General features: G+C 43.4%; 1 protein-coding gene across 1 annotated transcript; it reads left to right on the top strand.

Moving 5' to 3' along the window:
* Positions 1 to 5,391: 5,391 nt before the first annotated feature.
* On the top strand, positions 5,392 to 10,349 carry viml (vimentin like). The gene is made up of 9 exons (XM_047027798.1): positions 5,392 to 6,028; positions 6,295 to 6,355; positions 7,758 to 7,853; positions 8,037 to 8,198; positions 8,378 to 8,503; positions 8,802 to 9,022; positions 9,123 to 9,166; positions 9,267 to 9,355; positions 9,911 to 10,349. The coding sequence occupies exons 1-9, from the start codon at positions 5,508 to 5,510 to the stop codon at positions 9,950 to 9,952; spliced, it is 1,362 nt and encodes a 453-aa protein (XP_046883754.1). The 5' UTR covers positions 5,392 to 5,507; the 3' UTR covers positions 9,953 to 10,349.
* The last annotated feature ends 7,278 nt before the right edge of the window (positions 10,350 to 17,627 follow it).

The raw sequence follows: 17,627 nt of genomic DNA, 5'->3' as shown, positions 1-17,627 counted from the left end.
TTGTACAGTATAAGGGGTTCGAAGGAATTTGTTAAGAAATTAACTAATTACCTATATATTTCCTTTAAAATTCCTCCTTAAAATGAGACATTCTACCAAAACAGCACACCATTCAATTTAATGTAGAGGACATGGATTGAAGAATTTCCGTCTTAGAACAGGGCAGAAATGGATAAAACATAACAATTTGATTGGTCTGATTCAGAACAATGCCTGTCTTACATGTTTCAGATGTGCATGTCTGTGATAAAGAACAATGCCTGTCTCACATTTTCCATTTGCTGCCCTGCTTCTAAGCCAATATATACAATAAATACAAGGACCTCTTCTGTCCTGTAAACTCATAATAGGCAGACCCATAATAGGCTTTCAATCAAATCTGTCCAATGTTTTATGAAGCCAATATCAATGTAATAATACCAACTTTATACTGACATTCAATTATGATCCTAAAGTTGAATCAACATTGTACTGTATAGCCGTGTGAATTTAATATGAGCTTAAACTTATTGTCATAGGTTTTATGATAATTCTGTTGATGCACAACTTGATCATGTCTCGACCTGAACATACAAACATTATTTGGGAGTAAATTCACAATTGTTTACATAACAACAAGCCAGTTGTCAAGACAGATTGTTTATGAATACCCCTATTCACTCCTACCATTACTATCATCTGAGCTGTCTTCCCCAAGGGTTAGGGGTGTACCATGCTTCCATTTAATAAGCATGCACAAACAGTTATCACTGCTTGATTCATGAAGTCAGTTTGAAATATTTCAAACAGCAAAATAGAGAAAACAGAGCATGCAGTCAGTTTGAAGATAAGACAGATATATCTATCTCTGTCCGAGAATCATTCAGTCATCTGTCATTCAATCATTTACATTTAGTTTAGCAGACACTATTATCCAGAGCGACTTACAGTAAGTACAGGGACATTCCCCCCGAGGCAAGAAGGGTGAAGTGCCTTGCCCAATGACACAACATCATTTTGCACAGCCGGGATTCGAACCGGTAACCTTCTGAATACTATCCCGACTCCTAACCGCTCAGCCATCCGACTCCCTCAGGCATCCCCACACGCCTGAGTGAATCCAACACCACTGTTCCTGAGAGGCTGAGCCCCGTGGGAGGGAAGGAACCGTGATGTGTGCTGATGTCAGACTGGCTGGGAGACACCCTCAGGAGGGCAGAACCTGAGAGTGCATCTGACACTTAGGGTGCTGGTCAATAACACATTGGCTCCTGGTGTGAGGGATGCTATTAACCTTTTACCTGAGGACCGATATCCCAAGATGAGGAGGAAAACATTTGGTGTTGCTGTTTGTGTGAGATAAAGTATGTGAACAGAGGAAAAATATATACAATATTTGATTTGAAATGGCAGACAGACAGACAGACACACAATTAAAGAAAGAACATTTCTACAAAGTAGTCCTATAGACAGCTTTCTCTCTCTGGACATCTTCCAAAATCAGGACACGTTGTCATAGAGACCTGGACAATAAGTGCTGCTTTACAGTCCCTCTGGACTTCTGTCAAGTTCCATCCTGCATAAAAGACTGCACTTCCTCAGGCCACTGGTAACATTCCTGTTGGTATAGTCTAAAGCATTGATGAATACACAGCCAGTCAGATAAAAACTTGAAGAACGGAGATATATACAACCCTCCTTCTTACTCACAGGTCACATAGTATGGAACCACATGAAAATGCAGCCATCAACAAACTGTGAGTCTTACAGTATAGTAAATCTGTCGACACTTACAATTATATCAACGAAAGAAATGTGCACAACTGTGTCCACCAAAAAGTTTGGATTGTATTGTGTTTCCTCATAACTCCTGCATTGTTAACGTGGTAGGGAGTAACAACAGGGTTGTCTTCAGGTCATGTCCAGTGTTCACCTCCGGACAAGACCAACCGAAACAGGTCGCTCTGGCTCAGAGAACTCCTCCGACTGTTTTGACTCGATCACCATGGAAACTGGGCCCACAGGCCTGTGAGTCACAGTCATGGGAGATGAAACAGAGAAGCTTTTCTCCTTGCCAGCGCCTGTGGTCTGGGCCCATGACATCCCAAAACAGAAGCATTTATCTTCTACCAGCTCTCATGGTTTGGGAGCAGTTGACTGGCATAAGTAAGGTTGCCAAGTTGTGTTGCTTGAGGGAAATAACGTTTTGTTAATGTCAGTTAAACAATGGTCATAATACCACAATAAGTTACTTGTTATTTTGTCCCACACATTAGATTTTTGAACATCCAGTGGTGGAGGTAGGTTTCTGGCCTTCTCTGATGCTAGCTAGGTCTAATAGTTGTATTCCAGTACAAAGTGGCATAGAGGCTTTTGATTTACAATCTCAAACAGCAATTACAATCCCACTGTCTGCATTCCGTTGATCAATGTGAAACATGCGCCAAAAAAAACTACCAGTCCTCTGTATTGATTCAAATCAATAGAATCTAATTCTAACCCACTCTGTCTATGCCCTTGTCTACTCTCTGGTTCACCATAACAGTCTGGGGCCCTCCATTATTCTTCAGGCCCACAAGTGGACAGGAGACTCAAACAAACCTCTCAAATGTAAAGCACCATTGTCACCATCATTTATCAGACAGACTCATTCATGTCTCTGCAAATGGATATCCACCACCGTTCCTCCAATGAACCGCTGATGAGGATAGTGATCCTAATGCTGCACTGCTCACAAATTAGAGATGGGGGCATGGCTGGAGGCATCTCTGTCTGTTGTCCTCACACACACACACACCTACACACACACACACAAAACATTTTGTCTGCAGATGTGAGCATTGCTTTGTCCACCTAAAAAAAGCTTCATAGGAATATCCTGAAAGCGACTCGACTGCTCCCCACAGCTTGAATGATTAGATCATGCTGAATTGGGCAGTTACAGTGAGTTACCGTTGTCTCTCCAGAATAGCTTCAAAGCTTGAGCATATGGCTCTTTAAGAGACTTGGTGCATTCAGAGATGCCTCTCTCTCACTGTAATTGGATCTCCTACAGTAATCGGATTGGTTCAGGTATGCAATATTTTAAGGATTCTCACAAATGAATGATCTGCTTTCTCAAAGATGGTTTGTTTGGATATGAAGAACTCTAAAATCACTCTTACCTCACAGAACTTTAAAAGTAAAATCTGTAAAAAAAATGATATACTGTCATGCATGGTACCCAACTTTGAAGGTAAAGGTTCTTGTTTGCAGTACAGTCACCTGCTTTGTTTGACAGTGGACGTCCTCTTAACGCAATGGAGACAGCATTCTCTCAATTACATCACACACCCAAACACCAGTATAAACAATAACAGCTCTCATCTTGGTACTTTACGTTTCTTAGGTCTGTGTGTGTGTGCATGTGTGTTTGTGCATGTGTGGTGTAATAGGTGTGAGTGGAGAATTCGAAGAGTACCACTAATCTGAAAGAATTATTCAGACTATATTCAACAGAAAAACTCAAATGGTCCGAAGTGTAATGAACAGGAACTAAACTTATCGACAGCAGCAATAGCCAAACCAATGCCAGGAACGGCACTCTGGTTATTCAGGAGTGTTCCATCCACACTGCTTTAGCCCCATGCCACTGATGTAACGGTTCAATCAAATGTCTCTCCCTTTCGCTTTTTTCAACTGTCATCCTATTGGCTGTCTGAATTTTCCACATTTCACCAGCTTAATGCAGCAGAGGTCAGACAAGAGAGGTTACCGACACACAGCACATAATCTGCCCCAGGAAACACTGGCCAGAGCTACAGTACTAACATCACCACAGAGCTTTGTTAAACTGTTCAAACAAACTAAACAAATGAACCCCCACATTTGAATGAAAACAAGATCAGATTGAACCAATCTGCATCAAGACTATCAAACTATCCATATTCAATTGTTAGAGTGACACATCCATAGTGTCTGAAGGAATATGGAAATATTTATTTGGCAAAGGAGGGGTTTACATCCTTAAAACACATCCTGGAAGGTTAGGGTGGTGAGGGCCATCAGCAGAATGTCGGGCTCCAAGCTGCAGTTCCACTGGGACAGAGGGCTACGATTTCATTATCTCAGCTGTCCCCGTCTTCGATCGGAATCACAGAATATCAGCACTTCTGGGCCAGCACGGCAGCTTCACTGGCAGAACACAGGCGTCTGTTTTCACACTGCCTATGACTTAACCTAAAAGCAAATGATTTTAGACAGTACTGTACACCTGCTGGCACACAAACACACACATAGACGCATACAGAATGAGAGAAATAAAAGCAATCAAATACCTGTCACCTAATTACACAGATGTGCCTTTTTCTGATCATACAGAGAGAAGTCAGAAGAGGTTGAAAATGGCTAATGGGGTATTTGATAAGCTTTTAGTGCATTGATTATCCCTATAAGGCCTGCAGCAAAGGCTTTAACTCTGGCTAACTTCTACAGTAAAAATCAATCCTTCTTTTTTTGGGAGTTGTCACCCATAAACACAGCGTGAGCTCCTGCTGACTGATGTGGATGTGCATCCGTGGTCTGTCACGGTCAAAATGCTGTTCTGTTTTCTCTCTGGCAGAAACCTTACAATCAATAACTGATTAAGGTTCAGTAGTTCAAGTTCAAGTCTTTTATTGTCAGATACACAGAACAACACAAGGTCAGACTGAGCACAGACATTTTTGGAACAAGACAATGCACAGCAACCTGGCTTAACATAACATATAAGTATTCAGTTTAACATAGATAACGTCTATGATAAGCTAAAATATTATAAAACTCCTAAATATACAAAATAATATATAATATACAGTACAGTATACTAAACCTCTAACATAATAACCTATACTAACCTTATAAACCTATACTTACTTAATAAACCTATACTATACCTATACACCATGGCGCAAAGATTTACTCATAATCACGCTGGACAATTTATAAGTACTTACATTATAAGTATAAGTAAGTACAAGCACTTATTAGTATAATCATGTTCTCACACACAAACATAACGCATATTCCCTATGCCTTGACTTGACCATTCTGTTGATCATAAATAAAATATAGTGAAAAGTTTTGCTCTCAGGAAGAAATCTTGAATAAATAGTTGGAATTTTAAAGTCTTCAAGTTTCACGTCTCAAAACCCTCTCCCTTTTCAGAAAAAAATGCCTATGATTCTGTCCACCATGCTGGATTCAGTTTAATTAGTTTCTGACTGGTCCCTTCCTCATTCTTGGACATATATGGGTATAGTGTTCCTGCGGTTGTAGTTTAAGAAGAATAGCTACAAGTTTAATGCTTTGGCTCTCTCTGATAGGATTCCCGTGGTGCCACTCCAATTTGCAAGGCCAGTTATTTCATTTGCATAAGGAGAGGACTATAAATCTCGTCCCGGGACACATTCTTGGTTTGGGGAACTCCACGGACACAGCAAGGTACAGCAGCAGCAAATTCCAGGAGAGCATTACATCAGCTAACCGTTTAAAAGACTGCGGGATACACTATGTCTTTTCGAAAAAGTACTTCCTCATACGAAAGAATGTTTGGAGGAGCAGAGAGACCTAGCTGGTCCGGCCACTCAAGCCGTCAGTTCTCCAGCCCGATGCGCTCCCGGGTCTCCTTTGGTCTATCCTCCGCACCGACCATCCGTGCCTCCAAAACTCATAGGGTCCGCAGCAGTGCACCGATGCCTCGTTTGTCATCTGAGAGCTTAGACTTCTCCCTGTCCGATGCGATCAACACCGAATTTAAAACCAACCGCACCAATGAAAAAGTGCAGATGCAAAGTCTGAACGACCGTTTTGCCAGCTACATCGAAAAGGTACGTTTTCTGGAGCAGCAAAATAAGATTCTCCAGGCGGAGTTGGAGCAGTTGCGTGGAAAAGGTACGTCCCGCATTGGCGACCTTTACGAGGAAGAGATGCGGGAACTCAGACGTCAAGTCGACCAACTCACAAACGAAAAGGCCCGAGTCGATGTTCACCGCGACAACCTTGCAGACGACATCGAGCGACTTAGAGAGAAGTAAGCCCAGATACAAATTAAATTCCTGCTAAAAATAATTCATAAAAAGTTTTATGAATTGTTTAATTTGTAATATAACATGTCGGCCCTAATTACATGAAGATATGCTTTTTCAGAGGACAGTAGACGTCGGAGTTTGTTTTTGTTAGTTTTTTAGGGGGGCTAGGGTAGGGTGGGATGGGGGGGATAAAGAGAAGAGCAAATGTTTGCAAAGCAGCACTTTGCTCCCTCAGTCACCTGAGATAAACTTTTTTCTGTCTTTGCAGGTTGCAAGAAGAGATTGTACAGCGGGAGGAGGCTGAACACACTATGCATAGCTTCAGGCAGGTATGATCAACACCCACAGTTCCTGTAAAGGTCCTGCACACTGACAAAAGCATTTTCATGACAAAATACAGTCAATCGCGGCCCTATAGCTTTAAACAGCGAACTCAGACACAAACTTAGTTTAAACACCTTCCCTCCTAACTTGTTTTTCCTTATCGAATCTATCAAAGTTGGCCATGCGGAACAATGAGTATGCAGCCAGGGGATGTCAAAACAGCAGATACAGCATTAAAGTTGGGCCTGCTGCACTGGCCTAGTATAAAGGCCAAGCTGTGTCTACGGTGCCAAGTCAAGCCTGCAGTAGGGGATCTTTCTCTGTCAGTCTGGGTGGCTGGCTGGTTTGGACATAACCAGAGCAGTCTGAACGCCAGTGTTTATCAGAGCGAAAAGAACACTGTGTGATGTGTCCGAGTTTGGGAGACAAGCTCAGTCGACAGAATAAATGTGATTAGTTTAAAACACACCTCACTGGCTCAGGCGTGAGTTGTAGCTCGCATCACGATCGGTCAGAGCCATCTTTATGAAGTAGGGTTAGAGGTGGTGCTCTTCCACAAGGCATCCACTAACACATAGGCATGAAAAACAAGAGGTGCATTGAGCTGTAATACAGTTTAAATGCAGTCAGTGCCAGTGACACGTGTATTCCATTTGCAGTGTGATTTTTTTCAGGGTCAGGAGACTACGTAGTTGGTTCAGGTTGACTGCTGAGGGCAGCAAAACCGCAACCTTGAATATCAGTAGACCGCAAGGATAAAGGTTCGATTTGAACATTGATTGGTAGTAGTAGTAAACATCACCCCATTTGCTAACACCTCCCCTAATTATCGGTGGGGATGCTTTGATTGTCTCTTGATATTGGCAGGGAATCCCGACTGCCCGGCCCTAAACCTACGCAGCCCCTTTGGCTAGCCAGAATAGCAGCCAGGCCCACAGAGGGCAGAGCCAGTCAGCCTCTCAGTCCAGGAACACTGCTGAATGGCATACTTTGTCTTAGGCATTAGAGCTGGGCAGAGCTGCGTCCGCGCTAATACCTCCATTAGCAGCAGCACCCAGACACACACAACAGCCGGTTTTGTGTGTGTGTGGTTTGTGTTATTGTGTTTGTGCACGATTGTTCCTGTGGGTCAGTGCACTGGGTTTGCCTGTGTGTGTGTGTGTGCAGTGTGAAGCACTGTGAAGCACTGTGAACTGAAGTGGCAACATGTATCTGACAGAGCAGATTGTGCCCATCTGACAAACGTAGAGTTAGTGTGCCCTGAAGGGGAGGGCATTGTCCAAAGCTCGCCACTCCTGAGATTTGACATAATGGGGGTGTGCTTGAGCTGTGTGGGTCTGTGTGAGTAGTGTGTGATGAGAGTTCCCATAACAAGGGACCCCATTCCTGATAGATGTACTTGTGCAGGATGTGGATAATGCTGCTCTTGCCAGACTGGACCTGGAGCGGAAGGTGGAGTCACTTCAGGAAGAAATCAACTTCCTCAAGAAGCTTCACGATGAAGTAAGCACCCGTTTACCCCGTTCGTCCTTTCCCCTCTTAACCCTCGGTCCCAAATTTGTTTGATTTGACTTGGCCAGCTACCAAGAACCAAGCTGTTTAGCAGCTCAAATCAAGCACATGATCACAAATGACTCGTTGGGACTGAACTCACAGAGCCTCTAGCTAATGTGCCTGACCCCCCAGGAGCTGCTGGAGCTCCAGAGCCAGATGCAGGAGCAGCATCTGCAGGTGGACGTGGACGTGGCCAAGCCGGATCTGACAGCGGCACTGAGAGACGTGCGTTTGCAGTACGAGAACCTGGCCACCAAGAACATCCAGGAGTCCGAGGACTGGTACAAGTCCAAGGTACAGACTTATAGGGTGTTTCTTTGGCTGTTTGTAGACAGGAAGAAAAGAGTTGAACAAAAGGGGGTTAAACCCTGCCTCCTACTGGTATGGACATGTGTTAGATGTGAGTTAAGCTAACAGATCATAAAGTATAGATCATCTCTCTCTCTTTTTTACCTTGTGCTTGTGAATGGAAGTTTGCTGACTTGACCGAGGCAGCGGGCCGCAACAGCGAAGCCCTCCGAGTGGCCAAGCAGGAGGCCAATGACTACAGACGCCAGGTGCAGGCTCTTACCTGTGAGGTGGACTCCCTTAAAGGCATGGTAAGTCTGCTTGGTCCTCTCCAGCTCACATCAACATGGGGGAGACGGGATCGAGGAAGTAGGAGTCCCATTTTCAGAATGTTGCACCTTCCTGTGTTTTTCAAATTCACACCCCGGCGCAGATCTCAGGGAGAATGTCAAATAATACTTCTTTGTTTTCTTTGTTGTTTAAACTTAGACTTAGCTTGACTCAATATGTAAAGGGATGTTGACAAGGGAACACAGAAGGGCAAGCCTCTGTAGAAAAGAGTACTCTTTAAGGGTTTGTCCTCCCTTTTCCCCTCCCTGACACAAACAGAATGAGTCGCTGGAACGCCAGACGAGGGAGATGGAAGAGAACTTCTCCTTGGAGACCACAAGTTGCCAGGACACCATTGGGCGTCTGGAGGAAGACATCAGTAACATGAAGAATGAGATGGCCCGCCACTTGAGGGAGTATCAGGACCTGCTCAATGTCAAGATGGCGTTGGACATTGAGATTGCCACCTACAGGAAGCTTCTGGAAGGAGAGGAGGGCAGGTGACATGGATTACTGTTACGGTTAACTCATAGTTTTTTTTTATATTCTGTAAAAGACAAATGTGTTTCTGTGTTGTTATACAAATGTGCTGTTTTACAGGATTTCCACTCCACTGCCGAACTTCTCCTCCATGAACCTGAGAGGTAGATTTAGCTCTTCATCAAAAAATTCTAATCCTACATGATCAGATCTATCGACGGTGACTGCTGAGTTCTCAATATAACACAATCTTCATGTCACCAGAAACTATGGTCCTGGAGTCCAAACCCCATGTGGAAAGTACAAGCACCAAGAGAGTTCTGATCAAGACCATTGAAACCAGGGATGGTCAGGTATGACCCCTTAGTTCAAACCAATATGACAGAGACTACAATGCAATGCCTTATTGAAGATACAAAGGGCCTAATTTACTAACTAACCTTTGCCCAACCGCAAATAGCGGACAGTGTATTTCTGCATTTTGCGTGGTATTTATCAAACCAGATACTCGTCAGTCAATCAGCGCCCATTAGTATTAATTAGCGCGCCGTTAATAGACCAGAAAAATCGAAATATACAACTCCACTTTCACTTATACTCTCCCAGCAGCGGTAATCTGCGTTTTTACTCAAGTGCGCTGTCTTTGTAAATACGGTGTTATGTCTTTACCCGCTATTTCACGCCTGAAATGGGCACAATTCTGTTGGTAAATGAGGCCCAAAGAGGGATATTAACCAGGCAATGTTATTATTACTCTTTGGTACTTTTGGTACTTGCCACAAAAAAATCATTTTTTTATGGCGCACCACACCAGGTCTCCTACTGTGAGTCTGTAATTTGATTGAACGATTTCATAATTTATGAAAACATGAATGACAGAATCCTAATCAATTTGTTCTCATCCACAGGTGATCAATGAGTCTACCCAGAACCACGATGACTTGCAGTGATCTGCAATGTGTCTCCACTGACAAAAGACCTGTGGCAACATGAAGTAAAAGCATTTCCCCTCATGTAAAACAAAACCTCTCCAAAATATCTGGGCACCAGATATTTATGCTGTATGATGAAAAGCCTGTCAAGAAGCCCTCCCTATATTTAGACAAAAAAGCCGAAAAGGCTTTCAGCTGAGACATTATAATCACGTTACTTTAAAGCAAACACCGGCCAGCAGCTATACAGTCTTTGTATACTTTCTATGGTCTGTACAAAATAATGACATGTAACCAAAACTTTAGCAAATGTTTGCAAAGCAGTACCTTGCTCCCTCAGTCTGCACCTGTATGTTTAATGAAAAGAAAAACATTCAGATACCCTTATAGCATTAATAAACTATTTTGAAAAGTTACACATGGGTTTTAAGTGCATTCCTTCTCTGCACAGTTCACCTGATGTGTTGTAATGGTGTGTGTAAAGCAAACTACAGTTATTACTAAGTTGCCTTAAAAAAATCCATTGCGCCTTCTGATGGTCGAAGATTACAGTTCTTCTGGAAAAAAAGAAGAAAAAGAAAATGACAATTGAATGCGGCTACTCGCCCAAACAACCCAGATCATATCTGCTTTCGGGCCCGTACCCAGCACAGGCCTTGGCCCCGCCAAGGCCGTTACTGGAACAACAACTCCCCTGGAGAGTGCTGCTGCGAGACTCTCTTGAAGTCCCTCGTCCCTCCTCATTCCCCCTTCCAACAGACACCTGTGGATTGTTGTCTCTGTCTGGGACAAGGCTGTCTCCATGGCAATACAATCTGCAAACTGAGAATCTGACTGATTGTGGCCTAAGCGAAGGCGACAAACCAGGCATACTCACACACTAAGTTTCACCTACTACAGATATGCCATCACGCCCACCGACCCCCATCCCACGCCTTCGCCTGCTTCGTTCCCCCAGTGTGGCAGGCGGGTCTGTGGCCAGCGCCTATTATGGCTGCAGGAACAGATGCTGCTTGTTTGCACTAGCTACACCCTCTACACCCCGCCGCCTCCCCCTGTTGCAGGTCACGAGTTTCTGTAATGTCGTACAATGTATGTGCTTATGAGCTGAGGTGTTTTCTTCCTGTTCCCACACTGTACTCCTCTAGGAGCAGAGTCTGGGGGTTGACTTTTTTCTCTCCTCCCCTCTCCTCATGTTCTGCTGACATTTTCAAGATGGCGCTGATGATGACTGCCTCGGTCACTACCTTCCGTCCAAAGTAAATTCCTTGTCTGTGCAAACTTTCATGGCGAATAAAAAACTAATTCTGATTCTGTTAGAATGACCTGGTCTGAGAGAATTTTTAGGGTGTAGGTTCGATACTAATTGATGACCTGTTACCACACAGTGAATTTCGTTTCGACCAGGTTACTAAAACTAGGTACAAACTGACAAACTAGTGACATCTAGCATTTCACGACAATGTATCTTACACATTCTGGTTCTGAGCCAGGCCAGCGTACCTCAATAATTCGTGAGATTTGAAAATGAGTCTATGGTTTGTCATAATGTGACCAAGATATGATTTAGTACATGGCTATTTTTGACTGACTGCCATCTACTGTTCAACGTTATGTTAAAAAAGTTGTTTATTTATCGCTTGATTATAAAAATCCCGGCTGCGCTCAACAATGCAATAGGCAAAGGTTAAAAGCACATTAATGTTCTGCAGACAAAAATGCTTTAATTCAACTACAACAATTTTTCTCCTCGTCATTTGGATTATCCGGGGCTCTATGCAACCTAATTAGTGTAGCTTGTCGTTGCTAGCCTTTGCCCTCGAGAGTTCCTTCTGTTTGCCAAAAAGAACAACTTTCTGCGCGTGACGTCTGTCCTCAAACAGGCTGCGCACGGGGAGAACAGGCTGCTCGAGCAGCTACCTGACACAAATAGTTTCTCGAAACATGAACTTGTCTTGGCAATTGCAAACTATTTTAGAACGTACTCTGGGGAATACAGTAGGCTATTTACACGATGAGAATATTTTGGCAAATGAATAAATTGAATGGAAAGAGACTGCTTCTTTGAAAACCAGAGTGGGCTATCCAGAAAATGACACCGACCTTCACTGAGTAGCATTCAAATATTTGGAATGGGCTCCGTGACATCGGCTTTTACAAGAAGAACAAGAAACGCATTTGTCAAAGTGGGTTCAGAACCGGATCATGATTCTGGGCGAAACCAATCGGCACCTGAAACGGCAAAATCGAGAAGCATGCGCTTAAATACACGTTCAAACCAAATTGGGCGTCAAAGCACCCAACAGTCGCTCTCCGAGGTCCTGAACGGACAGGGCTGCGACGGGACACAAAAAACAGTACGAGAACCTCGTGGAAGTCGACAGAGCGGTAAGTTAAACCATCACACACTCGCAATAGGCAAACAGATAACGACAAAGTACTATTTCATACACAGTCAATGGGTCAATGACAGGGTCATATATTTTCATAGATATCTGTTCAAGTAAAATGTGTCTGTGTTAACAGTATTTCCCTTCTGTAAATAACTGTATAGGGAACAGTTCACTTACTTACTCGCTACAAAGGAGGAAGTTGATAAAAACGAGACCACTACTGTCAACTTATCCTAAAAGTATATATATATATATACTGTATACATATATATTATGTAGCCACACACGCACACTCACACACACACACACTCACTCACTCACACTCACACACACACTCACAGTCATACACACACAACATTTTGTCTGCAGATGTGAGCGTTGCTTTGTCCACCTAAAAAAAGCTTCATAGGAATATCCTGAAAGCGACAGTGACATACTCATAATGAATAGGTAGAAAGCCTTTGAAGGCCGATCTGTGGGATATCAATGCATATGCGTGTCTCAACTACAGAAGCATCTCTTTGATGCGAGTGTTCTGTAGTGCCCCCACTCCCAACAGAAATGTTCAAGAGTATAATTTCTCAAGTGATCTTTATTAGGACTATGCACAGCGGGGTTTTTTTTTTAACATGCACTTGAATGAGTCAAGGTGTTTAGCAGCATTTTGCACTATTTAGTCCCACTCTCCCAACCACATAATCTCCTTAGGAGATGTTGCTATGTCCCCCTTCTCTCTCTCTCTCTCTCTCTCTCTCTCTCTCTCTCTCTCTCTCTCTCTCTCTCTCTCTCTCTCTCTCTTTCTCTCTCTCTCTCTCTCTCTCTCTCTCTCTCTCTCTCTCTCTCTCTCTCTCTTTCTCTCTGTCTTCCAAACTCCCTCTCATCAGTCTCAGTGGAGCATAATCTGTCCCTTGTTGGCTCTTAAAATACCCCATGTTCACCGGTTACCATGGCCACAGGACAGTGATGCCTCATGCAGAATTTCCTGCTCTGTCCCAGGTGAGGAGCACCTGAGCTGTGCCTCACCTCCACATCCCTGAGTTGCTCTCTCCTCTGCTGCTCTCTCCTCTGCTGCTTTCTCCTCTGCCCTAGCCCAGCGGGGCACACACAGGCTAACACTACTCTCTTGACCCCTAGTATTGAGAAGAAAAATATGTCACTTCTGTAGTTTGAGGGGGATTTTGACGGATATGTGTGAATACGATGTCAATGCTTCTACATGTGTTTGTATTTACTGAGTTTCAAGGACTTTGATGACTCAATCATGTGTGTGTTTGTGCATGCTGGTCCGCCACCCAGAGACAGAGTCTTCCAAGCAAGTGCTCCTGTAGTCCAACTCCCCTCCTTCTACAGCAAGCAGCTGCACATTTGAAGCAGCGGGCCTTGCATGTGTTGCTGTGATAAGTAAGGCGTTTGTGCTCCCACAGCAGGGCTGAGCGCACAGCTTCTTGTCTGTCTCCCTCCTTACTGAGAGACAGCCAGGTGTAAATATAGGACACTGGAGATGCTGTAATAGCCGTGTTGTTGAAGAGCTGCAATTATTCTGTCGTTGATTATGTTCTTGGCGTAGAAGAGAAGTAGGTCATATCGAGAGGGTGTCCCTGAAATGGAATGAGGATCCATTTCTCTCCCACCAGAAGTGATTGGACGGTAGAAGACACTGAGACTCGATTCCCTTTAGGTAGATCTTACCCTTCCATAGAGAAGTCCATGTCAAAGATGCTAATCGAGTTGTTGTCCATGTACTTTAGGACAGCAAATTGACTGACAAGCAATGCTAACTAATTACGATTTTATATTCTACGTTTCCCCTGGGTGTTGTGTTCTAATAAACAGAATAAATAGTTTCGCTAAACCTTCTTCAAGTATTTGGTTTGATTACTTGATGTTGTTACTTTCTTCCCCCACAGTGTTTATTTTTGGTCTAGGCGTGGGAGTTGAGCTGTGTTCTCCACATGCCTTAGGTCAACGCTCCGTGACCACTGTAATTAGCTCAAGTCCCTGTGTTTGGTGAAAATGAACAGATTGATGTCCATTTGGTGTCAAGGGCTTGTGGGTAGGGATTTTCATTATTGAGTTTGGAGAATGTTTGAACATAATCAAAGATTTCCTTCATTCTGACATATCAGTAGTATGTTGTAGACTACAGTATGACTGGGAACCTAAACATTATAGCTTAAAGGTTGTGTGTTTTGTTAGACATGCTAAATTACAGAGCCAACATTATAATTTTTTGGGGTAGAATATTTGCTAATTGCTTGTCAATATTTTGCCATGTCATGTCTATAAGGCCAGTTACACAGATCAACATACAGTAGGTCGCTTTAAATGGTTCCCTAATGAGTACTTCACTGGGAAATACATGGGTTCCCTGTCTCCCACTGCTGCTTAATTACCTGCATGTGTCACTGTAGGGACACAGGGGAGGAATACACTGATCTGGTTGTCTTGTTCCACAGTCTTGTGTTCTGAGAGAGACCATAATTAGTTTGTTTGTTTCCCAGCTTGTTGCATGGGGGATTGTATCGCAACGTCATAATAAAACAGACGCATGAGGTACTTTTCAGTAGGATACTGCCAGTTCATATTCATCGACATGTAACCACGGTGAGCTCCTCTTGAAGTAAATGTGTGTCCGTTGGGCTTTTTCTTTTTCATCTCCTGATCAAAGGTGAAAGGCAGTTATTTACAGACATGATAGGGGGGCGGTGAGTTTAGGTCTGTGCAATACTCTGCTACTGTAATAACAAAACAAGACCTACAATGACCATCCACAACATTCTAGCCAGAACATTTGAACCACATCTTTACTTTTGTCATGTTTAAAAAGTAGTTGCTGAAACAAATCAATCATGTAAAAACATTGTTGTCAGCCTTCCAGCAAATGCTAAAATAATAGACGGCAAGCACATGTTGAGGTAAAGTTGTAGGACAGAGGATGAGATGTTCAAAGGAAAAGGAAAAAGACTGCATAATGCAGGAGCTAAGCTCTTCCTGTTTAACCCCTTCACGTCCTTGGTGCAATGTATGTAATCTCCACAATGTGACTGAAAGGTTTCATGGTTGCCTGGTTACAGTTACGTCTCCATGACAGTGACCCCTCAAGATAATGGATCTTGAACGGAATGTTCTGTTGACCTGTAGTACTTGTTCACAGCTACTGTCATCCTCCGCCAACCCCAGCATATATATATAACAAGCTGAAATTAGTGTATGATGTCTGTACAAACACTTAATGTATGCTGCAGGGTGCCATTAACGGTTTCAATGATTTTTTCTTGACCAGTGATTCATCTCTGAAGTAGGCGGGGTTGTAACTGGAGTCACCTCCTTCAACGTTTTACTTAATTGGTCTCTCTCCCTTAACTCTCATCCAGTAAGGAGGTGGTATAGCTTCTTGTCATGTCGCCAGATATCATTAGTGGACAGTTCCACCGTCAGTAACCCCACCTGTGTGCTGTGTCAGTGTTAACTAGTCACATCTCTGTCACTTTAATAAGCCCATTATCCATAGATTGAACTGTAGAACAGACTGTGTCTGTCTCTCTCATTCCCCTTTGAAATCCACTGGAGGGCTTGATTTGCATACTGGATTGAAGTATATGAAAATAAGAACCGAATACCCATTCACGCAGTCAAGTTGCCAACCTCAGTCATTTTAATTTGAGATTTGCAAATGATAAAGCCCATGAATCCTAATAAAAAAAGATTCGGTCAAATGTTTGAATAGAGGTTTTCTGGAATCGTAGAACCTTACAGAGTCATGTTTATTCTGATAGCTTTATCTTTAGCTTCCTCTCAAAGCACTGCTTTGATACCGTAAATGTATTGAATATGCCTTGGATGAAACAGTGGTGATCTGAGAATATGATGTCTTGTTTTGGAAACAGCAGGGGACAGAACACCCTGACTGATGGCACAAACAACTGAATTCTTAGTAATACACCCAGAATATATTCATTTGAAAAATGATTTACAGTAAAATGTGTTTTTTTATTTTCTTATTATAAACCACACCAAATCCCAGTATTTCCTTTTAAGATATTTTATCGATGGCAAAGGTTAACGCTCAAAGTCTTGGTTATGGTGCCACACTTCACTAACGTGTGTCATGTCTCAAAGCTCAGCTGGAAAAAAGCCATGCCTTCAAAAAGGACCCGGGCTCAAAACCTCTTCATAATTAGAGGGGCGTTCAGAAACATGAAACATGAAAAATGTCATACTTTAAATGTCAGCCAGCACTAATAAGGGCCCCAGGCTCTGCCCACACCCTAGTGTACCATACCTGTGCTAAAGAGTAGAGCAATTCTGAGAGGATAATCAGACATACAGTATAAATGGCTGGAGACAAAACAACTAAATCAATCATATGACAACAGGGGTAAAAGAACAGAAATGCAAGCATAAATGCAACATTTGATTGAAAATGATTGATGTTAGACGAGCACATTTGACAGCTGGATATAAAGTACAGTAATCTAGGTTTTGACCTGTGGAGCCCCAGTAAGCATGGCTGTATCCACGTATTTTTTTTTAGGGTTGAACATTTCTTAGAGTTTGTGGGCTGGAGTTGTTGACACAAGTGAGCTGATGTTACAGTAAGTGCTCGCCTGCTAAACATGTCACGTCGACTCAGTCACCGATGAACCCCTACCCTTCCCCTCCACACCTTCACTCACAAGACTCTCGGGGGAAGTGCTAGGAGGTGTGGACAGAGAGCTGTTTGGCGGAGCCACGGTGTACGAGACGAAGGATAGAGAGACGCTGGTGGCTGGGGTAGAGATTTGCGGCGCGAGGAGCAGAGAGGAGGAGACGGGGAAGTCAGTTGTGGTGTTCGGCTTGCAGGGTCGAGCCGTTGTCACTGACAACACAAACGGCGGCAAACTCGACTCATAACTAGTGTGAAAAATACTTCTTCACTTCTTCATTTGCAAAGAGAAGCCGAGTCTGTGATCTAAGGAAGCAGCGCAGAGGAGAGGAGAGGACACAGTGAGTCTAACAGCAATGGAAGCTATGTCCAAGAAGCAGAGGTTTAAGAAGGGCAGGAGTGCCACGTTCAGCATTGACGGATTCAACATCACAATAGGTGAGTGCAGTGGAGAGAGAGAGAGAGAGAGAGAGAGAGAGAGCGAGAGAGAGAGAGAGAGAGAGAGAGAGAGAGAGAGAGAGAGAGAGAGAGCGAGAGAGAGAGAGAGAGAGAGAGAGAGAGAGAGAGAGAGAGAAGGGGGACATAGCAACATCTCCTAAGGAGATTGAGAGAGAGAGCGAAAGAGAGAAAGAGAGAAAGAGAGAAAGAACAAGTG

This window comes from Hypomesus transpacificus, chromosome 10 (assembly GCF_021917145.1).
Source record: "Hypomesus transpacificus isolate Combined female chromosome 10, fHypTra1, whole genome shotgun sequence".
Lineage (NCBI taxonomy): Eukaryota > Metazoa > Chordata > Actinopteri > Osmeriformes > Osmeridae > Hypomesus > Hypomesus transpacificus.
The sequence above is the reverse complement of the archived record's forward strand: the minus strand, read 5'-3'. Positions and strand labels throughout refer to the sequence as shown.